The 26536-nt window shown below is 41.0% G+C and overlaps 1 protein-coding gene across 1 annotated transcript in view; it reads right to left on the reverse strand.

Annotated features, from left to right (window-relative positions):
* Positions 1-26536, reverse strand: part of fbrsl1 (fibrosin-like 1) — a gene marked incomplete at its 5' end in the record, with an annotated part of 266408 nt that overhangs the window by 184295 nt on the left and 55577 nt on the right. Inside the window, one exon of the mRNA XM_079222167.1 lies at positions 6949-7173. Within this exon, the coding sequence (XP_079078293.1) occupies positions 6949-7173 (225 nt within the window). The remainder of the gene's footprint in view (positions 1-6948; positions 7174-26536) is intronic.

Raw genomic sequence — 26536 nt, forward strand, 5'->3', positions numbered from 1 at the left:
ACACCTCAGCAGCGTACCTCATTATCTACTCATCCAATAATGCCCTTTGTTAAATTGCAGTGTAAACCGGAGTAACAAGAGTAAAGGCCTTTTCTATCATGTTACTGCTAACAAGTTTTTCAACTCTATAATTACATCAATGATGTCACATTTTAGGGCTGATCTCATTACAAGTGCAACACTAGTTAGTGTTTAAATTCTTCAATCAACCACAACATCAAAAGCAGATAATTGTGTAGTGAAAAAAAGGTGCTTGTCCGAGAATAAGTGGAACAAATATTTCTTTAAATGGAGGAGGAAAAACACTATGTGCAAAGAACATTTAAGTTACAGTAAAAGAAACATCGGATGTACTGTAGCCGAAATAGACGGATATGTTAAATTGTCTCAATAATTCCGGCTACATTTTTTAACTAAAGAGAATCAACAATACTAAAGTGCAGCTCAATCCACTTGCCCAGATTGACTCTGGGTGAAAGGGTTCACCTTGATCTCCAGCTAAATGAGCTGCAAGCAGGTTAGCTAGGGGAGTTATTGTCTCCTGAGCCGAGCTGCTCGCGCTCAGGGCCGCAGCTCCCCAGATAACAGGCACCCTGCCGTTATCAGTCATCCTGATCACTTACTGTAACCGCTGCCCCACTGCCAGTGGGCAGCAGTATTCTTGCGTCTATCGCAGCTCTCAGGCTGCCCCTGAACTATGCTCCAGTGCATTGTTAATGCCCCAGCTAATCGGATCTATCCTCAGCTGGTTTACTGCTTATAAACATACCTAGATATACAGACGGGGGAAGTAATCGTGACGCAGTGTGACAGGGGCATGCAATACGCTTGATAACCAACAATCTGCTTGAATGATAGTAAGGGAATAGAGTGAAGGGTCCAGAGATGTTTTCCTACATGCCATTGTTAGTGGGGCATGTGTACAGCACAGGGTAAGCCACTAATGGACAGGGATGGTGATGTGATGTGTATGTGAAGCTATCAGTGTGTTGCTCGAGCGAGTCAGCATGAAGTGTTATTCATGACGCATATTTGAAGGTCAAAACCATGTAGGTTTTTCCTGCAAGCTGCTTTTCTAGTATCTTACAGCAAGGAATACAGGTGTATTGGTTTATGCTCAAAAGAAATAAAGGGGCAGCATTTAATTTCTACTGCTGCGTCTATACAATCTAAATTCAGTCATCACGCATTATTATGAATAAATTAGTTAGTTATCACTAACTAACAGCAGGGCAAGAAAACCCACAATTAAACCAAACTGATGAAACTCAGAGACGGTCAAAATAACACTGCTGTCTTATAGTCTTCCTGTGTGGCATCGGCCTCTAGTTTACATTAGCCATCTGTGTATTTTTGCCACTAAGAGGAGGCTGTACGGTCCATTTACGGTTTGATAGTTTGTTTATTGGCTTGGGTTTGGGGTGGCAGAGACGGGGGAACAACTTGTGTTTCATTTTGTCCTTCTAGCGGACAGTGGACTACTTTGCGGGGACGAGAGCAGGCAGTGACTCTGAGGGATGGACCTTCTGTTGGCGGCTGTGGTGGCTCAGCTTCAGGCGGCGCCCAGAGTTACAGTGGTGGTGCGTTGGGTGTAACCTGTGTATCACAGCAAAAGAAAGCTTTTACTGTGATACACTGGGGAGTCAGGGCGTTCCCCCAGGGATCAGACCCCCGGCATTGGGGTTTGCACCACTGGCTAAACTGCAACCGGAAGGTCCATCTGTCTCGCAAACCACTTGCTCTACTCCTGGCAATATAGTCTTCTGGTGGAGCGGAGGACAAGGTGTTTTCTCGTTTCTGCCACTTCAGATTCAATCAAATAAACAAAACGCACATGGACCATACATGTATTATTGACGAGGCAGACTGGAGCCTGCAGTGACTTATTATCGCCTCTGGTGCTAGTGGTAGCCTAAATTTGACAGGACAGGCCGTGGCTACATGGTTAACGTGTTCATTTCACTAGATATCTCTAGAATACATTACACGGTCATATTTCACATTCTGTTGATAATGTTTTAAATGTTTTAAACTAAACTTCTGTCCAGATGGTACACATTGCACATTTAAGGGCCTATTAACCGATTGACCTTATTTCAGTGGTGATGCTTCTTCCAAAAAATACATTTAAACTGATATTGATTCTTATCATGTCAAATAACTTGTTTGATCCAATTCAAACAATATCAGTACTGCCCTTAAAAAACATCTCCGAACAACATGGGTGACTACTTGAGAAATGTCTCTTCACACTCTCACACTCACACATTCCTGAGGTCCTGGGGAGTCTTGTAATTAGATCAAGTGCCGACCCCCCACTGCCTCCCTGTGACGCACTCCGCTTCCCGTCCTCCTGGCCAACACATCACCGCGCCTGTGGATCTTAGTGCGTGACATATACTAGGGCTCTGACTTGTGAGACAGAAAAGAAATATGGATGGGAAAAACTAAGTTGGACACTAAGAGGGCAACCTGAAGGACAAAGAAGTAATGCTCCAAGTGCAGCTGATCATTGTGGTGGAGAGAGCACCCTAAAAGTAGATGTCCCTATCAGTGTATTCCATCAGTTTCATCTGCCATAAACGCCTGTTTCCCACAGTTACAACAAAAGTGTTTGTTTATGCGTGCACATCCATCTGTTTCGTGTTTGTTGGATAAAATGAGCGACAGTTTGTCCTCATGGATGTAAGTAAGAGTAAATGTTTACATGGGATTGTTAAATTAACTTGTCAGCAAAAAGAACCGTGAATGCTGCACCACACAACAGAGTCTGGCGGCACTGTTGCCAAGGACGTTTTCTGTGGCAGATGAAATCCACAAAGGGCTCTTCATGGAAGCGAGTGTGTTTTATATGGGATTCCATGCATCAAAGACACTTAGAGTGCATGAAAACATCACAGGCGTTGAGGATAGAGTAAGAATAGATTACTATTTATTACTTGCTCTATCATTCTATCTATCTATGCTGGTATACTGCAAGCATTTGCTCTTACATTCTCCACTCCAGAGTCACAAGAGTGAAACTTTTACTGCTGCTCTGATTTGCTGCTCTGGAAATCAGGGTAAACATTTTTTGATATGCACTTGATCCAGAGAGATTGGACTCAGAAACAATTAATCTCTCAATACTTAATCAAATAATGTCCTGTGTTTATGAGGATATATTTGAGAATGAAATCAATCAATTTGTTCACACTCTCATGTGGCAGATCGGCCCACAGTATTTGTAAGCCACTCAGCGGAGGGTTGTGCCTTTACTTGCAACACATACAAAAATTCTCTTCCAAAAACAATGGATACCACATCTTTATAATAAATCATATCACAAAGGTGTGGCCAGGTGTGGTCTTAAGAAACAGGTCTGATCAAACACCACTCATACTTCTCACTGAAGCAGAGAGGATCGATTCAGCATTATATGTAAATGCTTATTTGAAGGTGTGGATTAACCGTTTCATTTTTGATAATGTTATCTATAAATAATTAGTTATGCAACATGATCATGTGCTGAGTCTTATCTGCTCTGTGATTATGACTGAATTTGGGAATTGCTGTTTCCCAAAGCATAATTGTTATTAGTCAAAACAGTAAAAACGTAGCTGGGAATTGGGCTTTCTAGCGATGCATTAAAGACAGGCATATGGTTTTAGCATGCAGAGAACTAAAGCCTGGGCAGGATACAAGATATGTTAGCTACAGTGATACAGTCAAACATTGCTTGAGCTAGACATTGAGATTTAAGCAAGCAATCGATACAAGAGAAAAGTTTCGAAATTAAGTAAGAGCAACAGGGAACCACCAGGGCATATTTATAAATCAGTACATCTGGTAAGGAAAATCAAAAAAGCACAGCAACAGATATGCTTCTAGCAGTAGCTGAATAAGTTTAACCTGCCAAAGTCAATGATGGTGCACTTCTACCCTGACCTCAGAGTCCATCCTCACCTCCTTCATCAGCGTCTGGAACACAGCTGCCACAGGCAAGAACAAGGGCAGACTGCAGCCTATCATCCACTCTGCTAAGAGGGTGCTTGGCTGAAATCTGCCATCCTTTGAGGACCGGTATGCCCCAAGGACCCTGAGGAGGGCAGGAAAGATTGTGCCCTACGCCTCACACCCAGGACACAAACCTTTTGAGCCACATTCTGGCAGAAGGCTGAGGTCCAATGGGAACAATACCTAAAGCCACACAAACAGTTGCTGGCATTGGGCCTCTTAAACATTCCTTGTCAGTGAAAACATACTTGGCAATACATATTATTATGATTGCTCTGCTTAGTGAGTTTTGTTACCTCATCCCTTTGACAAAATAAACACTTGTATTATGCATTCTTGAAAATATGATATAATATTTGTGGTTTGGCGGAAGGCAGTAATTTAATAAACTAACATATTATGGTAGGTGTGGATGTACCTCCAGATATTTCAAATTGCTACACAAGCAACACGGCAAATTAATAAATAGATCTTTACTTCCCCATTGTATATTCCAGGGACAAAACATATCTCATTGCTGATGTTAGAAACATTACAAAAAATAGTTTTAGCTTAGTTTTTCTTTCGGTTTTGAGCTGGTTTAATGATCTCTCTACTATATCAATCTCCTCGGGAGTATGTGAAGTAAATCTTCAGATGAAGTTAATGTAAAATATGAAATTCAGCACTGCTGAAGTTCCAAGGTTTTCACATGAGCAGCAGTTTGGAGATATTATGGAGTTATTATCTGAACTAGAATATAAATCTGGTTCAGTAATTGCAGCCTATTGCACTTAAACTCTGGATACGAGCATCAGCTAAATACATAATCTTTCACTGTCTCTTAGTAAACTAAATATCACAGCCAAACTCATTTTCAGCCATGTTAACTTCCTTAGGAAATCTTATCTAAGAGAGATATTTTTATCTGTGGAGGAGGCCTCCGGGCTACATAGCCTCATTATTTAGTTTGGCTTCCTGACTACATTTCCCCTCTTATCCTTAGCAGCACTATGGTGGAGCTTGGCCTCAGACAGGAGCATGAAAAAACATCCGCCCATTTAAACAAACTGTTAACACATAGATGGGCTATCTCGCTGGGACAGACTCGGAGTCTGTTGGCTCAGCAGTGTGCCTGAAGCCTGGGATATTGGAAGCCCTCTAACCGCACTAACCAACAGAAAACCACTTCTGCAGTCATGAAAGAAAACAGGAATGGGAACCAAAATAAATCCACCTGAAGGCAGCATACCAGCAATGTGTTTATGAAACCATTTTTGGAAGCATCAGTGAATATAAGTCACAAACAGTATGTCGTGCTTCACTGAGGTCCGAAGGCCATCTAACTGATTCCCTATATTTTACTTCCCAATGATATAGTCCTTGCTGGTCTGTTTCCCTCCTTTGCTTCAGTAGGTGAATTACACAAAACACTACAATTCCAAAAGAGAACAAAACTCCCGTAATGTTGTATGGCCTCAACCCTGTATCAGCTGATTATTATAGTGTACTGTAGTGTCATTGCTGTGCCAATGTCAACAAGCAATTACATGTACGAAAATAGTCAAGTACTAGCCATCCACCTGGTATCAACAAGTGATCACATGACCACAGTCCATAACTGACGGCCATGGTGGCAGCTAGCAGCATCATGGGCAAACACTGAAGCTTTCACTTCAAACACAAAGTAAGGAACATTTCTGTCCGCCTGTTTGCTTGTTTGCTACATATCTTGAGAATCGGTCATCTGATCTACTTCACACTTGGCGGGTGTGTTGCTGTTTGTTGGACCAAAACGAATATCATATTATATAATATTAATAAACTCCAGCATGTGGACTGCAGCGGGCAGATAGTCGCTCATTATATGCGGTTCAGTGTAACTGCTGATGCTGGGTATGCTAACACTACATAAATGTTAGATAACGACACTACCAAACTTCTAATTATTTCCCCGGAGTCAACGACTACAAGCGGAAACATTTTGTGAGTTTTTGCCAACTTTATCGGCAGAAAAATACCTCCACTTAATAAATCCATTATCTACTCGATAACCGTGGTGTCAAAGCAAGCAAGTAAGATGCCTATTTGGAAAAGAATGCCTCGGCTAAGTATATTCCATCGATATTGCAGCAGGTAGTCTACTACTGCGCCACTTCAGTGTGTTTTTCCCCTGTGACTAAATTGTCAGACTTGATACTAACTTTATACTTCTGCAAAGTAACCAGTAACATTTCTTTGTCACATAAATGTAGTACTACAATGTATTCCAGCAATAGAAAGTCAATGTTTGACAGCTCTAAATGGGCTAATACTCCATCCTTTAGAGACTGCTCACAAAAAGATTATTTTCTCAAGTGTTGAAAGCTGAGAAGGGCTTTGAAGGTGAACTGATAGATGGGACTCTCCAGTCTCATGTGAAAGTAAAGTCATCTCTTAACAAACTCAGCACTGTGGTACCAAATCCCTGCTGACAGAAGAATAAGTAAAGTCACATGAGCATAAGATTCTGTTCACATTGTTCACCTCTTCCTGAAATTCCTCTGTAGAACTTGTTCTGCTTAAAAGTGAATGTGGACCAGCTTTTAGATGAATAGAAAGTATATATTTGGAGAACAGCCAGTCATGGAAATAACAATAATATCACGACAAAGCAGTCAGATGCTACTGAAGCAGCTGACTTGTTCATCTCTCTTCATGGGAAAAACACAGTCATACAATAAAGATGCTCTATGTAGAGGTCACAACTTGAGTTGGAGTTGTGACCTCTACAGACTTTTTCCCTTCTCCATGCACTTTGGAAGTGGGTGAAGTCGCGCCAGATCCAACTCAAGCTTCATGACAAAAGCCAGAACATCAGACATCTCTTTCATTTGTCAGCAATAAATCCACACGCTAACAGTCCCTTTTGTAACTGTCAAGTGAGCATTAGATTAATTTCTTAAAAAAGTCTATGGGGTCAGACACACTCACCATTTTGTTCTTCTTGGAGTAGGTCTTCTTCAGCAGCCTCTCTGTCATTCTCTCCGGTTCCCTCTGGGCGTGATTAAGGAAGCCTTTCTCCAGGGCATCCAACACCGGCTGGACGTTCTCCTCTTCCTCCTCCACTTCCTCATCCTTCTTTTTCTGCCGCTTTGCCACCTTTTTCTCCTTCCACCGCTCCTTCTTCTCCTGTGTCTTCACAACTCCGGTCTTCTTCTGCAGAGAGAAGATGAAAGCTAATTAGAAATCAGAATGTGTGAAAGATATATATGGACGGAATGGTGGATCCGTCCATATATGATCTTAATGTTGTGCATCTTGTTATTAAATAAAAACAGTGATTAGAACATGCCATACAACCTGTTCCTCACCAATCAATACCACACAAAAGAGATTTATTGTCTTCATTGTCTCAAGCATTTCCTTAAGACCCTTTAAATCATAGTACAGCAGGTGACAACAAGTCAAGCGGGCAGATATCTCGATGGATAGACAGGAGGGGCGGGAGATGAATGTGTAAAAGAGGTGGAGGTAGGGTGTGCCGCAGCTGGCAAACAGTCAAGCATGCAGTCCCTTTCACTGCTAGCTTATACAAAGCAACACTTAAGTATAGAGCAGCGAGGCTCTCTCTCTCTCTCTCTCTCTCTCTCTCTCTCTCTCTCGTCATCTTTAATCCTGTCAACAGCAGAACAATGCCTTACTGGAGTCCATAACCACTTTATGGCTCATATAATGAGCTTATGATACGAAGAGCTGCTTTAACACAGAGTGGAGAAAATACAGTCACTCTACATTTACACTATGACCAAGCAATTTCCCCCTTTAACCAATCATTCCCCATGCTTCGGTTACTGCCTGTATGGAATTGGTGTTTGTTTATTGGAATTCAAACATCATTTGTAACTGCCTAATATCTTACTCAGTGTTTTTTTTTGCCCCCTCGCCCAGTCACCTCCTGAATAGTATTTTACAGAGAGAGAAAATTGCATCATGCAGAGCTAAGAGGGTTCAAGTCTGGCATTTCTTGTCAGTGTAGTGCACAACAAACTAATATTTAACACCAAGAGAGCATGCTAGCATTCTACAAGTGCCCATAATTCCCGGTGCTACGACGGACCATTTGGCATTATGCAGTGTTCCTGTCATATTGGAGTTACAATGATCACCAGTTTCTCACTTGAGAAGGTCATGCAAGCTTATCTCCCGGTTATAAATATTATCCAGAAAAGTGTGACATAAGCAGCGGTATATCAAAGCAAGCAAAAAGCTGATCAAGTGTGTCGTTTAGTTTCATGTAACGTAACACTAATAGATGGCTGTATATGGGGCACATTGCAAAGAAAAGCTCAACATAAATACAGTCTACCATTCTATCGCATTATTCTGACCATACACAGGCTTGTTACATGGAGATGCTGTGGAGATTTAGGACCACTACACATGAGGAATGCTGGTGTCTGCCACTTGTTATCTATGAGTAGAGTTTAGACACCAAATGAAGCTCGAGCGTACGTTCAAATAGGAAGAACACCCCATCACGCTAGGCTTGTAGGCCTCTCACTCTCACCGTCCTTCACCAGCAGCACACATTCTATACCGGACGTCACTGTCAGAAATGTCATAGACTCTATTAGCTGGGCGCCCCCAGCTAATAGCGCAGAGTTACACCCTCTTCGTTAGCCTGTCAGCTTGTTGCTGTGTCCTCTAAATGTGCTGTATCCCCGCCTCTAGCGTCCTGCTGCTGTCTCATGCGATCCGCTGCCTCCCCAGCGCCACACTGCAAAAACAGCCCTTCTTGAAAGAAGCAAAACATTCTTATATTCAATCAAATCGTCCTATATCAAAGCAAAAAAAAGATTTTTTTGCTTGACAAGATTTCTTAAAATAAGCCAAAAATCAAGAAAAAGTAAGGCATACTTTCCTATAATTAGATATTTTTCTCTAATCAAAATATGCTTGACAAGATTAATATTCTTTTTTGGGCAAATATGACTTATTTTCTTGATACAAGGCTTTTTGTACTTTCTTGAAATTCCTTTTTTGCAGTGCACCCGCCGTCTCAGATTCAGCACCCCATCTGCATCTCCAGCAACACCAGCAGAACCAGTGTCTGGACTCCTCGGGGTATTTATATATTGCTGCCGCTCAGGGCAAACGCAGCGTGATCTCAAATCTACTTGTTGAGTTAAAGCGCCAAATAAATTCTGTGTAACTCATGAACGCATCATATGGCATAATAAACGTTAGCTACTAATCATTAACTTGTCTCTCCTGATTGAAATCTAGCTAGCTACTGTGCTAAAAGTTCAACCAACTTCAATGCACACAACTAACACAACACAAACAGTTGCCAGAACATAACCACACCCCATGCCACGACCTTGGCAAGACAATTTTAGCAGACCTAAATGTCATTTGTGACTTTTCTTTCACTACTAAGAATACCGGCAAACATTGGTGATTTGTATTTTGTTAATGTTTAAAATATGACTGGCAGGCCTTCAGCTCTAGATGCACTGGAAGTGTGGAAAAGGTTAAGGACATGGCTAACGTGATATGGTGAAGAGGCACACAAATAGACGCAAATGCACATCTGCCAGCCAGTGGGAACGTGCGTGTACGTCTAGTGATTGAATTGTATCCTCTTCCTGGGCTTCTGCTGCCTATTATCTCCAGATCGCATTAGGTCCGAGTGGAGTTGGTGCCTCGCTGTTGCTTGGTAAAGTCTGTCGTAGGAGATCACTGCATGTCTGAACGGCAGAGGACGACACACCGCTGCATGACGCTGCATGGGGTTCAAGGCCTAGGGCTGCTAGTTCACGTTTCAACATCTGTTCACAGCCAGCAGCGCCCGGCCACACTGCAGTCAGTTTAACGCTCCATATGAATAATCAAATTATTGGCTCCAAGGGTGGGGGTTAGCAGATGGCTAGCACATTAGCCTCATAACTCCTAATAAATGGCACCTTCCGTGACAAAAGGTGTTCATGTGTCACTGCAAAAAACTAAAAATACATTGGCCATGGAAAGGAAGAAAGTCTGCATGAAAAAAAAGAAGCAATTTAAGTGCAAGCAAAATGTATCTGGAATTGAGATGGTAAGTGCAAAGATCCTTCAACAGCCCACACATCGTTACAATGTTCTAGTCCATGAGTCTGCGTTATTTATTTTGTACTACATTGAACATGTTTGTAGCTGAATTGTTTATTTTCTTACTTGCTTGTACAATTCCCTCCCTCGTCGGAGAACGTGTTTGGAGACACATTAAGTGTTTCTAGTGTTGATATTTTCTTCTCTCTAGCTAAGAGAAAAGAAAGGGTTGTGATACTTTGTAAGACTTGGTCTTAATCTTGAATTAAGGATTGAACGTGTTTTAAGTAACACAATTATACATGGTGACCAATGATTGAAGCTCAGAATAGTGACAATGTAGCCCATAATGACAACAATGACTCTGATAGTTTAGTGCAGAGAAACTATAAACGCAGTAGTGGTCCTCTGTGACAAAAAGTTCTTTGACAGAAGGATTTAATGTCATCACACTGACATCACACAGCAGCTCAAAGCTCTTCTCACCTCACAACAACACATTCATTTCTCATGAGGGACCAGACAGTATTAGCAGGCCACTTGTCATTACATTCATTACCTGGAGGGCCAGCTTTAAAGAGCTGTTATGAGGACAAAGCGGCTGCAGCCTGACAAGAAAGGATGTGGAGACCAGGTGTTTGCAGTATGGAGGTCCATCAATACACATCAGCTCAGTGTCTCCTTAGTTATTAAAAGAAACATGTCTTTGTGAACAAACCAGCATTGAGTGGTGTGATAAATTATGCATCAACTTGCAGAAATGTGGGGTTTCATTAGTCTTCTGGAGAAAGTCACCGTGGTAATCAGCTACTTAATTCATCCTGATATAAAACAGCAATACACGAGTACTGCACTGATAATTTGACAGTTTGACACGTGTATCTTTAATTGCATTTACTGTCAGACAGTGTGCAAGCTAAAGCCTCAATTCATCTGCCATTGTCATACATTACATTACATTTAGCTGACACCAAAGCGACTTACAATAAGTGCAATCAACCACGAGTACAAACTCAGAACAACAAGAATCAAGAAAGTACAATTTCTTCAAGAAAGCAGAACTACAAAGTGCTATAAGTAAGTGCCATTGAAAACTGTTATGATGTTGGTTTGTTTGGTGTCCTGTTTTATTGTGTCCTATTGAGTCCTTGTCTTGTGTGTCCTCTGTGTTCCTGCACTTCCTGCCCCTGTGATTGTCCGTGATTGTCTGTCTGCCCTGTTCCCGGATTGTGTATTCCCTTCACCTGTGCTGCCCTCATTGTTTTCCACCTGTGCCTCGTTACCTTCCTCTTGTATTTAAACCCTGTTTGTCTCCCGTCCCCTTGTCGCATTGTACTGTTTTTTCCCCGTCTGTGACCCCTGTTGTATGTCCTGTGAGTTGAACTGTGTCTTACCGCTTGTTCCCCTGTTCCGTTCCTCTGCCCGTGTGAGTAAGCCTGTTCTTGTTAGGGCCCGAGTACTGACGTAGTCAGATCGAGGACCTATTGAAATGCTAAGTATTATTATTCCCGACCTATGCGCAGGGAAAAGAGGTGCTTGGGATAAACCTACATTCTTCAAACTTTGCACACCCATCAGACTCGGCGAAAATTTTAATATAATTTGGGTGTCGACCAAAAGTCTGAGAAAATGTCTCTATAGCGCCCCCTTTAGGCAGAAAGGCTACGCTTTTTGCCAACTATGGCCGATTGACTTGAAATTTTACACACATGTCCGGGTGGGACTGCTCTACAAAAAACTCATCCGTGAAATTAAAATGCGCCTAATTCGATTTTCCGCCATTTTGAATTTTGTAAAAAAACACATTTTTGCCCATTCCTCCTAAACGCTGGGTCCGTTTCTTACGAAATTTTCTGTGGATCATCATTGGCTCAATGTGATCAAATGATACCTCCCACTTTGTTGATATCTCATTGCGTTCAGAAGTTATTAACCAATTAACCTCTTAGGGGCGTGGCTCAATATGTCAATACACATAACTTCCTAATTACTTGGCCTATCTTCACAAACTTTGTAGCATATGTCAACATCGTGTCCCTTAACGTACCCAAATTGTTTCAGAATATTCAAACACTAGAGGGCGCTGCAGTGAACCGATCAATTTTGGCATTTTCCTTGTTTTCAGGCGTTGTATTCTGACGTACTCCTCCTAGAGATTACACACGATTGATTTCACATTCGGGCAATATGATGTTTAGACCTTTGCAGGGAAAAGTTATCAAAGGATTTTCAAAATATCGAACTATGTGAGCGCAGAGCAGCGGCAAAGAGACACCATTTTCCATGAAAATGGAAGTTGCTTTAACTCGGCGTACATGATGGAATCTACTCCATATTTCTCATATGCCATGACCTCCTGACCCTGAAGACATCCATATGATCAATTTTCATCCTAGTCATAGCGCCACCTAGAGGCAACAGGAAGTTACATGTTTTCTACTTGTACACCGTGCTCCTCACAGATTATTCAGATCCCTCTCAAAATGCGTCGGAACAGACTTAAGACATTGATAATGCATCACCTTGAAGATTGTAAGGATCCGTTGAACGGCGTAGCGTCGGTCCATCGCAGAAGTTCGATCCTTCGCCATTAACCGAATAAACCGATGTAACTCAACTCCACATGATAAGATCCTTTCCAGGTTTCACATGTTTGATCAGCCTCCAGGCCTGAAGACATGTGCAGTCTAATTTTTAATTAGTCATAGCGCCACCTAATGGCAACATGAAGTAAATATTTCTATACTTTGGCTTGCTTCTCTTAGTCGGTCAATCAGATCAACTTCCAATTACTTCTAGACAAACATAAGACTTTCATGATGTCAGCCCCTAAAGCTTTTGATTTTTTGTGTAACGCTGTTGCCGTGGCGCCCCATCCTTCGCGGTCAACAACGAAGGTACTTTTGAGGGACTAAGCATGCTCGAAACGTAACTAAACTTGGCACACACATTTAAAGGCAAAGATGTAGTTGCCTGATATGACTTGAATGACTCAAAACTGGAACTTCGGCTCGATAGCGCCCCCTACAAATATTCAATTAATCAGCCCCAGCGCTACGGTTGACCTACATGTATGAAACTTGCTAGGAATATGTAACACATGCAAACTTAGAAATAACTCTCTTGGGACCATGCTCTAAACCGTACAGGAAGTCAGATAGCGCCCCCTAAAAAAACGTGTTTTTTTTGACAACCTGTGAGTTGTGAAAGCCCACAGTTTTTGCCCCCTATCACCAATTGACCTGAAATTTGGCACACATGTCCGGTTGTGTCTGCTCTACAAAAAAGTACGTGGTCGCACTATAGTCCGCCTACTTAGAATTTCCACCATTTTGAATTTTGATAAAAACAATTTTTTCCTCAAATCTTCTTAAACACTGGCTTCGATTTTTACAAAATTCTCTGTGGATAATTAAAGGTTCAATTTCATACAAATATATCAAAAGCTTGTTTGTATCTCATTGTGTTCAAAAGAAAAGGACCCATTAACTTCTTAGGGGTAAATTCAACTAAATTCAACAAAGCAGCCCTTGCAGTACATTCAACATAGATATACAATATTTGATAGGCGTATGTACCACAAATAAACTTAAAAATAACTCTCTTGGGACCATGCTCTAAACCGTACCAGAAGTCGGCCATTTTCATTTTCGTCCTTCATTTCTAGTTCAAATTGCCATAGTTTCCCAGTAGGTGGCGCTCTGACTATGAGTTCATATTGGCATGCAGAAGTCTTCCAGCCATGCCTCTCATAAAGCATGTTAACTTTGGAACAGTTTTGACAAAGTACAGTGGAGTTACAACAGCTTGCTGCATGATCACGAACCATATGCAATAGTCGTCACACCACTTCCACGCCGTTCCATGAAACCTCAAGCTTTTAATCACTTTTAATACATATTTTTATCTTTTATATATATACTTATATGTACAAAATATATATACATATATTCCATTTTCCAGAGGTCAACCTTTCTGCGAAAAAGAGGAAATATGTGTCTGTCATCACATCAAATGACAGAACTCAGTCTGCGCTTCCCAGATCTTTCTGCCATTGAGAACGAATTCAAGCTGTTCTCGACTCCCTTCTTGATAATGCAGAAGAAGTGAAGAGAGTCTGAACTAGAACTGATGGAGATGCAGTGATGAATCTCTGAAGAACCAGCTTCAGTTTCTCTCCCTACCGACTTCTACTGGAGCTTGGAAAAGGCCAAATTTCCTCTGATGTGATTTATTTAAATATATATATATATATATATATATATATATATATATATATATATATATATATATATATATATATATATATATATATATATATGTGTGTATATATATATAACATATATGTGTGTGTGTATATATATACACACACACATATAATATATATGTGTTCCTCTAAATTAAAGCTGCGAGCAGCTGTGACTGGGCCCTCGCTTCAAGCATGTCGGGGTAAGCCAAAGGGTCACCGACTCGTCCGTCCGAGAACGTTCGCCTGCCAGGCGGATGTTCGAGGCCGGGAGAGTCGGCGACCCGCCGGCGTCCCCGACGTGCTTGTTTTTTTTGTTATGCCAACCTCTCTGTTTAATTTAGTATTTTTGAAGCCTGTTCTTTAGTTTTGTTTTTTTGGACAATAAATTTACTTTGTATCGTTGCAACGGCATTTGGGTCTACTCTTTCTTGCTCGTAACCTGACAGAAAATTATTGGTTCACGTCTTTTTTTTTTGTATTAACTAATGCTGTCTGGTGTTTCTTAAATCTCTTAAAAGCTTTTATATGGGCCAACTCGGATGTGTTCACTGAATGACTGCATGTCCTCTGATGTTTTATTAAGGAAGCAATACACAAACTAAGTATAAGCTAATTAGCTTAGACGATAACATGAGAAGCCATCCCTTCAGTACATATTATATGTATATATCTCTTTGCTATTCTATGGCCCAGTGGTTGCATTTCATACCAGTTTAAGGAACAAAGTGCATCACAGACTGCTAATGGTTGTGAAGCGGATGTGTATCATGCTTCTCAATTTATTTGGAAAGATATGTGTTGGCCAGAATTTTGGAGCATCACAAAGCATTTAGACTTTGTTCAGCACATTTGCATCTGCACTCATTGCTGTCTCATGTCTGCTGTGTTCTATCAGTAATAAACAGATTTCAATTGTCTATCTGTGTCATTTCCATTTATTCACAGTCAACGACTCCAACAATAGATCTATAATAGCTGCAGGAGAAAAAGGGTAATCCATCACTGTGTCCCTGCCAGAAACGGCTTAGTTGTGATATAATTTCCATAGGCTCGAAGTGTTGCTTTTTTTATAAAATGGTTATTAAATTATTTCTACACAATGGCGCAGCCTTATCACACTCTGTATTATTAACCCATTTACAAATGAAAAGAGAAACACTGATGCACATAATTGCAAAGTAAATGCTTTGCCGTCGGTGTGAAGGCCATGTGTACTCAGCATTTGGTTAAGTACTTGAAGGTTTTTTGTAAATTTGAAATGCATGATATCTCTTAACCCTCAATGCCACTGCAACCTGCATCATACACATACACAACTTTCAACTTGTTATCATTTGGCCAGGTTCCTCTTATGTTTTGGTTCAAAATATGTCTACAGACGGACAAAGTGGCCAGAGTGGTGAATCTTCCTCATTTCACCGTGTTCAGCCTGGGGCCGACATGTGACAGCGACAGTAGAGAAGAAGTGGCTAAAGATGCAATGAGCTAGGAGGGGAAGTGACGGCAGAGGGGAGAGGATGAGGAGGATGGCCAGTGAAACGGACGCAGAGATAAGTGAGTGGAGGTGATGTGGGGGTAGCCCAGCCTGGAGACCGCTCGACTGGTTTGACCCGACCACGTTGCCCTGGCAACAGTATGAGAGAGCGTTGTTGCTGTTCCAGCCTGCATGGGGACTGGGGCGTGTGTGTGTCTGTGAGTATGCGTGCATAAAATCCAACACGGGTTCCCTTGCCTGCCAACAATGAAGTGCATGGCTTTACGTGCTTCTGCTCGGGCCTTGGGATCCACCGTGGAAGCACATTCTGCTCCCAAAGGATGGTTTATGCATTCTGCACAGAGGAATGTCAGCAACCCTAAAGTTGCTTGCAAAGGGAAAGGGGGTCTCTGTGAGGCATGCATAAACCAGAAGGCAAAGGAGTCTCACAGATGGAGCCTGGACCGCAGAACAAATTGACGATGGTGATGTCTAATGCACACCACCACACTTTCTCCATGGCACTCTTCTTTTTGAGGCCAGTAATTATTTAGACACAAAGAGCTCTGTAGGGAACACCTCCCTCAACATTAAGCCGTGCCACAAAGAGATAACAGGGCCCTCTTGAACATTCATCACTTTCCTACTACTACGCCGGAAATGTAGCAAAAATGTCAAATAAATACTAAACAACTACATTGTAAGTTCATCAAGTGCTACAAGAGCAACGCCTGGATATCCTTGGAAAAAAAGACAACACGTGCATACAATTGCAATATAAGGGCTAATCCAGCATTGTGATCATATATCATATAATAATAATACATTTGATAGTCATCCAGTCGGCTTAACTTTAACTATTGTGGCGAAAATCAAAACATGAGTCTTAGTTCTTGATTTATGGAAGCACTGCACATACTATATGATGATCCATTAGTTGGTAACTAAATGGATGATAAGAAGTTAACAGGCTGTTAGCAAGTTAGTTACGGTATTTGCAGATACAACACTACAGCTTTCTGATTAATCCACATTTAACTATAAAACAAGATGCATAATGTCAAAATGCATTCTCCTACGTTACAGAAATAAAGTTAGCCTCAAGCTGACAATTGGAAAGAAATCTTGTCGTACAAATAAGCATACTTAGTAACAGGATCCCAGTTTCCGCATTCTTCTCACTGATGCCTCACTTTTGTCTTCTCAAAGAATCTGTTTTTCGGTTCTGCAGCTTAACAAAACTTAGTTCTGGGTCCCGCCACATAGCAGCTTTTAGGAAGTGTTCTGATGTTTGCTAGCAGAGCAAAGTTAAAAGAAGGAACCTTCAAGCAATATGAAGTCAACGGAGAGTGATGAATTGTTGCCCCCAACAAGATGTAGTGAGGGTGTGACTTACATGGAATCTGTCTCTATTCAGCATCTGTTCATGTAATGAAGGATATTGCACCGACGTGAAAGGTGTTCAGAGAGGTAATATTAAAATAGAAAATTCATCCCCTTTCATTTTCCGTATGATATGAAAGCTACAGAGCAGAGTCATTTGTCATACCACCTCAGTAGTGTTTAGCTCCTTTTAAACTGGCTGAGGTGAGGTCGTGCTGATTTATTGCTCAGTTGTTGGACTGATTCTGAACGCATTGCTGCAGCTCTTGGCATGTCAGATAAATCACTCTGTCTTGTCATGATTTAGTCTGGATTGATTTAATCATGCAGCGCTTGCTCGCTTTTGTAGTCCTGTGCATTTGAATCTCCGCAAAGACAGCAGAGCATACACCGCCCACCCAATGCTGCTGTCAGCGACATCAAACACACCTTTGATTAACAGAGAGTTGGACGCATTTGCCCGGGCCTCCCCGTTTTCTCTCAAAGCATATACTCAGAAGATTATTGCCTCAAGGAAAGAAGGGAGGGCGCATTGTGTGCCAGGAGGCGTTATCAGACTGTGAACAAGAGGAAGCACAAACTTCTACAGTGATCAATGTTGCATCATTTGCTAGCACACAAATGAAATGAACCGCATCCTTTTCACCTTTTGTTAATCTATGTGGTGTATTTTTCTTGTTCATTTGACATCACGGTTTAAAGGCTGAATCCTTTGTGTAGTGTAAGCTACTTTTTTGGCAGTGTTTCTGTATGCAGTGTGTTATGGGAGAGCAGGGGAATGAACAGGAGACACAGGGTGTTAATCCCTGGCAACTTGCTGCTTTACTCGTCCAGCTAACAGGAGCCAACCTACCTCCTCCCTCACTTTGTCACTTCCTTCTCTTTCTGCTTCACACACTGTTGTTCACTTTGTTGCCACGCTTGCTTTCTCTGTTTTGCAGGAGAGAACATGAAGCTGAATTTTAATCGTGTGGGAATAACTGTCAAGATGATTTGTTGGTAAAAGCATCAACTTGAAATCAATTACAGCACTACATGCTATTTTCTGTGGACATTGTTTTGTAAGAACTATCATTCTCGTATGAAAAGAACTAAACACTTCTGTGCTTAGTGACATTTTAGTTAATGTTTTACTCTAAACATTGCTGTCAATAAAGGACCGTCCACCTGAAGCACTTCAAAAGCATTCTCAATGTGTTCTTGATTGGATGAAGCTCATGTACACGCAAATACAGAAAGCATCAACGACAAAGTTAGAAATTAGCTCATTTTAGAAAATGCTGATCTCTATTCCAGTCCCTGAAACTTAAAATAAAAAAAGTATGATGTCTGTGTAACCAGTGATCTGCCACCTTCAACAGATAATACAATAATTGTATATAGCATATCCTATTACGGTTACACCTCTCCCACTGTGTGTGTCGGTTTCATCGTCAGAGATGAAAACAGTAGACCATGACTAATTATTACAGTATTGAGTCTAATATCTGCCCTATATAGGTCACATTGATTCAAAAATCTACCTGCTGAATTTAAAATATTGTATCTGCTACATTACAATGATACAACAACGACTATTTTCTGCCATAAGGCACTTAAAAATGAGTCTCATGGGTAAAACAGGTGCAAACCTTGTATCACTCAGTCATACTTGTAGTGACATTAGGACTCAAACAGGCCTCCTTACAAAGCTACAGGAAAAGGGGTCTTGCTTCTTAGTCTGTGGCAGCTGGCAGCTGAAAAGAGGCTATTGTAATCTCCAGGTAGTATTTTGTGAGATATCAATTGAAATCTGCTGCACTCAAAATTGGAAAAAGAAAATGTGCCAGCAAGCAGGAAGGAGAGGGATCTCCTGATTTGGATCTTTTGAATAGTTTTGGAGCCTGTTAGGAGGTTTTCCAATAGCTGTTGTCCTAGATATTTTCTCATGACCCGCATACATGTTCCCTGCATATGCACATGTGTTAATTAATGAATAAATGCAATATGAGTATACTGTTGTCGATGTGCACACTTCTAATCAGGATTCCTCTACTTTTCCACAGACAGTGTGTGTTCAACAGCCTGTGACGTCTTTGCTGAAGGGATATCATATGCTGTATCAAATGCAAACGTTGTCTCAGCTATTTAGAAGTGTCACCAGGGGCTTGCAGTATATATTGTAACGATGCATTTTTCCTTTCACTGTACTTGCAGTACTAATAGGAGATTACAAATCACCATTACGTACTACCTTTATATTAACAAAAATTATTCACTTTGACTACTAATTTAGTGTAATTTTGCTTACGTTGATTCACTACTGGATATGCATGTTATTTAGAGTTATAGTGCGGACGTAGATGTCAAGCGACAGTGAGTCACTTGTCAGTCACACAGTCAGTGTGTCACTTGGCTTAGCTTAATAGTGAGTCCAAAATAATTTGTTTATCATTTGCAGTATCTTTTGAGGAAACATTTGTTCGCCTAATTTCTGAAGGAAATGTAAACCCGACGACCACTTCTGGGTTGTTAACATTACATAAGACTCCAGTGGTTTTTCGCTCTGAATTAGCTGACGTGTCCGCTGAGTTGGCCGCCCCCAATGGAGCAGTTCATTTCAGCTGTCAAAGTCATTTGCTCACTCTCTACTGCTGATCACTTTGCTGCTGCATGTCTCATCCCACTGCCATCCCAGCATGCACCTATGGGCCCTGTGTTTCTTAATTGTGTTGGCAGTATGTCAGTCCAAAAGCTTACATCTAGTTTGAATTCAACTTTAAATGACAAATACGTTTTCAGTTTGTGATATGGCCTTGCAACTGCTAGATTTAATGCAAAATGCAGACGGATGTTTACAACATAAGCAGTGGTTGTAGAATTGCTAGCCACACTACAACATACACCAGTAAATATGGGGATTATACAGATATGTCTGATTTTTGAGGTTTGAAGTGAATATCACATGCCACCAGATATCGCGGGTCTCACCTCGCACAGGTTCTTCTAGAGACTATTAAGTCGATTGTCTGACAGGAAAAAGGCTTTCCACGGAGGCCAATATGTCCCATGAACCTCCCACCTCTTGTCACAGGAAGCGCCCTGCTTTCTGCTGCTCCGCCCACACACTGCAGCTCGAAATACAGCCGGGTGTCATTCCACGGGTTTTTCTTTTCCACTCTCCAGAGAAAGGAAGCGTTGCCTCGGCAACAGCTTTACCCATTGGTGGAGCAGAATAACAAATACACTCCCATAAATGTGTAATGTCGGTCTCACACTGTCAACAAATCAGCTCAACAGGTTTCCGCACCAATGTTTGCGTATTCTTTTCATGGGTAAAACTGCTCAGAAACACAGTAGGGACGTCAATGGCAAGCTTCTTCAACAACAGTTAAAGACAAGCGTTTTAAAACTAACAAACACCATTTTGTGTCTGCATTGCTCACAGTTTGACAGTCAAAGCCAAATCCAAGCAAACATTACAAAAACAAGTTTCCTTCCCACTGCTGACTAACTCAAAAGATGGAAGAAGTGTTTCGACGTATGCCGAATGTCTGAGTGAACCCTGTTGTAATCTGAACTGGTCTGAGGAGTCTGCTTAGTTCACACAGCAGGAGGCAGACAGATTAGAGGAACCCCAGGCAGAGGCGACTGACAGGGAAGGAGAAACCTCAGATCTGCCTGCAGCCTCATATCACTGCAGTCAACGCCTTTCTCAAAAAAGTAGTATCCTTTTATCAACACAACAACCACATGTTTTCTTTAAACTCTATTCAAAGTCTGATAGTGACAAATGTTTCTAAACCTATTTAAAAGCTAAGCAGACCTGAAGATTTAGGTAAAAACATGACAATTGCTCAAATTCAAGTTTTTCAACCCTAACCCTGGGGTATACTCCTGCTCAGTCAAAGAACTACATCTGCCCTCCAGGAATAGTACTACTGATAATAACATTTTAACTACATATCATATATTAATTGAACATTAGCTGACTTGATCACTGATTAACATAGATGGGTAAGCTATCTCTGCTTCACTAGACACGAGTAAAGATAAGAGGTGGTTGATGAGCATCACCGATATGAAAGCACCACTTCAAATGCTCATTTCAAAGTTATTCAAAGTCGTGCCTTTAAAAATGAGCCAGCACAAAGTCCTCTCTTGGAAATCACCATAAAACCCTGCAGGAATAGATCTATTATTTTACTCCCAAAGAAACTAATCAATTTACAAACACTGTAATCACGGTTTGAGATATATATATATATAGATATATAGATATGAGATATATATATATATATATATATATATATATATATATATATATATATAAACGTGTCTACTACACACGATGATGAAACTGAATTCTCTCTCTGGTCAGTAAAGTAATTGGGTAAAAATGTATTCTTAGAGAGGTGCCTAGAGATTTACAACCATAATAAGTAGAAGACAGACAAGGGCAGGATAGCAAAATACCTCTTTAACTCTCTGCACTACAATAAATATTGAGTTGTTTATTCATCATTAATCGTTTATGCCCCTGTTGTGTCCTTCAAGGTAATTATCATTTTCCTCAGTAACTCCCTGATAAAATAAGGCACAACCTGTCATCTGAATGGATGTTAAATGTTTGAATATTCAGACTAGAGTAATCATAGTGATTTTGACAGGGAGGAAAATGAGCTGCCAAAGAGAGAATGAGGCATCGACGTGTTGGAGGCACAAAAACAAGCTCTCCTGTTGGTGCTAAAAGCCACCCCAGAGGGCTCCTGAAATACTGAGTCAGCCCTGAACTGTTTGCTAAATGAATGAGCCTGACACGCTGTTTGCATATATATATATACTTACAAACACAAACAGACACATGCATGTGTGGTATTTAAAGAAACTGCCTTCAGTGTGTGTGCTTCCATCAGGAATAACCAGCTCCATTTTTATTTTGCTGTTGCTTTGTGCAACTGTCCACATGGTGTTTGCCAACACACATAAACACACACATATCACTACTGTATAATGTCTCCATTTTCTCAGCAGTTCCATTTCTGGCTTTTCCTTTCTGTCTTGCATAAACGTCTTATTTTTCTTTGATCTTTTGATTGTGCATTTGTTTCACTTCCTCTTAAATCCCCCTCTCACTACACACACGCAGACACACAGTGCAGCGGTCTCGTTCTTCCCCATGCAATACACAATGTGGAAAGGCACTCAAATACACACATACAATGAAGCGCTCTCTGACACATGCAGGTCCATGCGGACTCTCTCTCTCTCTCACACCTCTACCTTTCCCTTCATCAACTGTCAGTCTGGCATTCCTCCCACATCTACTCCTCCTCCTCCTCGACTTCTTCAGGTGGTCAACCTTGCCACCCGCCCTCAGTGTGTTTGTGTGTTTCGTGTAACTGCAGACAAAGGCCACACTCCTGAGAATGCTCTTGTTCCTTTGTCAAAAAACAGTTGAAGGCATTGAAGCAGAGCTGAACAGGATAATATGTTGTGATTTGTAATTGTGATTTGTATGACCATAATTGTGATGCATATTATCTATACATTTAACCTAATGGAATTGTATCAAATATATGCATTCAATTAATGGGGATCTTTATGAAAAAATATGAATAGCTTCTGTCACTTTCAGCTAACATTTAGCGAGATATAACATTATATACTTTATATTACTCAGTAGTTTGCAAATATAGTCATGGCATTAAAAAGTGACAGCTACATAGTTTACTTATGAGAACCCTAACAAACTGCAAGCCTTTTCCGACAAGTTTTTTTCATATCTGACTAACAACGCCTAATGATGCTGCAGACAGTTCTATGTGAACTAACGTTAGCTTTGCAGACTTACAAGACGAGCTGCTTCACTGCTTCATTCTGAAATTCAGAGGTTTTTGAAACTGCACTATTTAATATTTTGTATTACCAATGTTTGAAATTACGACATATAATAATGTAGTGTCACATAAACAAATCGTATGCAATCACTCTAACATCAACAAGTTGACAGACAAAGTTAGCGACTAGCTAGCTAGCATCTTGGAGCATTTAGAAGCTCAAGAGACTTGAAACCAGAAGAGCTAAAAAAAGAGCGAGTGTTGGACTTATATTCACCAGATGACCAGAAACACAACTACAAATGAACGCCTCATGTCTGCTCAATAAGTAGAAACACACTGTTTACTAAACACTTTAAAAAGTGATATATCAATGCTGTGTTTACAGCTTGTTCCCAAAGTGGCCAAAAAGTTACTATTGCTGCATTATTGTGATTAACATAAAACACATGTGATGTGTTTAAAAGTTGAACTGGGAAATTAATGATGACTTCTCCCTTTCCACCAGCTGTTGGTAATTTGCTCACTAATGACAACTAACGAGCCAGTAGTTAACTGCCTGTCTAAAGATACATCATACAATCAACTAATGCTTGTTATGTAAAGTAAGACGCACCACTTTGTTGGTCTTTTAAAAACACCTCTCCAATGAAACCATCTTTGGCTGATTGTAAATAGTAGCAAGGTTATTCTACTGGCAGGTTGATATTATATCAACCCACAACAGCCAATGTTTTGGTTTTGGTCAACTCACGCAATTCATTTTGATTACTTAAAAACAATTGTCATTACAGCCAGCAAAATCAATGATTGCAGAACTATTCTACCACATCCTACAGCTTGTGAAGATATTGTGAATGTGTGTTACACTACAATTAAACCTTTGGGTCCTGCAATTTGTAAAAAAAATACATGTATATTTAGAATTCATTCCTAGGTTGGGGGTTGATTAAGAGAGGAAAAATAACTACATTTCTGTTCAAAAAGCCATTCCAACTTGATAAATTGCCTGTTCAGAAGGTCTTGGTTGACAAATTAGAAGCTATGAACTATTACTGTAATATACTGCGTATTTTGGCAGAATAGCAGCAGAAGCTAAGAATACCATGTCAAGAGATAAGTACAGTGTGTATAGTGCAGCTTCCGGACAATGTGCAGCCGTTCTGTTGTCCTTGTGCATCAGTACTGCTATCACTGCGCCTCTGTACCAATTGTCACCTCGACAAATCCCTGTGCATTTTATATACCTAACAATTCAATTGACTCAGATGCTTGTTTTAAACAGAGGCAGAGAGCTGCACTTTAAGACGCGATATAGAACAGGGCAAGAGGGCAACACAGATCATTAGAGGACTAACATATTTATCCTGCTTCCACCGACCACAAATACACACAAACACGAGTATGTACGCATGCATACACTAGCCGCCCTCTCATCCCTCACCTGCCCAGTGCAGATCCTTGACCAGGGCGCTTGTTTGAAAAACCAGAGGTCAAACCATAAAGCAATTACACTGGCAACTCATCAACCAAGGGCTGACAGCAATACAATTACCTCCAGGCTGCAGCGCCCCGCAGCAGACAAGTGAGCAGAGCAAGAGGGCTGTGTTTAAATCTGGATGTATCAGTGCTTGCTGTATAATTGCACCCTGCCGAGTGCACTCTAATCCTGTGTTTAACAGGTAGAGTAGTGCTGAGGGGAAGAGAGAGAGAGACAGACGCAGAGCGCGAGAGAGAGGGAGGTATATCTAGGTGTTACCTGAGGCCTTGGCATCAAGCCAGTTCACCGGGAAGAAGATAGAGAGAGATATGAAAAAGGTGTCAGGAGAAAAGAGAACACAGAGCAATCTCCCTGCAGTCTACGCTGGCAATACAGCTTCCTGACAACTCACTACTGAGGGATGTAAATAATTACTGGAGATGATAGAAAGCGAGAGTGAGGCAGGGTCACTACAGTGAGGGCTGCCACAGCAGGAAGTCTCATGCACACCGTTTTACATGTTTCTTTATGACCATCCACTGTAGGCTGAATATGAAACATTTATTATGGAATGTGACTAATAGACATCCACAATTCATTCTTTTTCACACACTTTGAAAGAAAAGTGCTGCAAATTGTATAGTGATGGAATTTAAATTCTATTTTTTTCAAAGGAATATTGGTATAACACTGGTTCAATGTGGTTACTATCGTATCATATTCACAAACTGTACAACCAAACTGAGTCTTTCCTTGTGGAAGAGGTGCAGGTGTCAGTAACAGGGTTCTCTCATGGTTCGTACAGCTTACATAATGCTTTTTCTTGGTAAAGTACCATGTCAAAAAGAGACAAGACACACAGTGGTGCTAATCCCGTTGCAGATCCACAAGTGTCGTTTGACGTAATAAACAGAATGACAGCAACACGACTTTCATTTAATTTATACCAAGTTTTCATCTGAGGCCCTCCAAACAAAAGTTGTGAGAGTAAAAGCCAGAGAAGGAATTTGTATAAAAGAATGTGTGTTGAGTTTAAATAGATAAATAAAGGGACAATTTACATTATGTATACTGTGTCTGACTTTTTCCTGCTGCACAGTATTACTTTCAATGCAAGTAATCCACCTATGACTACAGATCCTGTATATTTGATCTCCATACATGTAGCTGCAACTGAAGAAAATTAATTGACAAATTAAACTTTTTACAACACATTAGGAACAAAACCACACAAAGTTTATCCATGCAAACACCCCCAGATCTGTGCCATCTGTGCACATCTTTAATAGAGACTAGAGGGCCTGTATGTTCTGCTGTTATCACACACACACACACACACACACACACACACACACACACACACACACACACACACACACACACACACACACACACACACACACACCCCTCCATGTACAAAAACGTATAAAGACTTGTATTTAATGGTAAATTATTCTGCTCTCCAGGGTGCTCCTTGTATGAATTCAAAACAGTTATAAGAGGAAGCTTGCTCCAAATGCAAGCCTCATAAACATCATTAAGATATGGACAACCCTACAGAAATATAATATTTTAAGTAGACTAATTAATGAAAAGCAGATGGGAAGCAGGCTAGATGGTAAGAATGAATGAATGGATAAGTCAGCAGCAGCCAAGAATCACAGGAACAAATTAAAAGTAATTCTTACTGATCAGCTGATTATTGGTTGAAGTGGCACCTAATACCCTCTGCTATTGGGAGACGCCCTGCTCCTGCATAAGCTGCCTCCGTGTAGGAGCCAGCCTGTCAGTCCTCTAGTGAGGCATGTAAGTACAACGTCGGTGGCCCAGTCTGAGGATCCCAGTGGGTCTGAATGATGTCTCATCAGCTACTGTGGTGTCAGAGCAGCGGTGTGAGGTCGAGGTGTGGGGCTGGTTACCACTGCGCTCACTCAGCCGCTACAGGCGCTGTGCTCTCAAGTGTGGTGAGATGGGACTGAGTTTGGTAACGTGTCTCCAAGCCAAGACCAGTAGCAAAAGGCTGCAATGGAAATAGGTCTGAGAACTTAAATCATCTGAGGTGAAAACAGTTGTAGGAGAATCTG

This window comes from Taurulus bubalis (genome assembly GCF_910589615.1).
Source record: "Taurulus bubalis genome assembly, chromosome: 8".
In the NCBI taxonomy this organism is placed as follows: Eukaryota; Metazoa; Chordata; class Actinopteri; order Perciformes; family Cottidae; genus Taurulus; species Taurulus bubalis.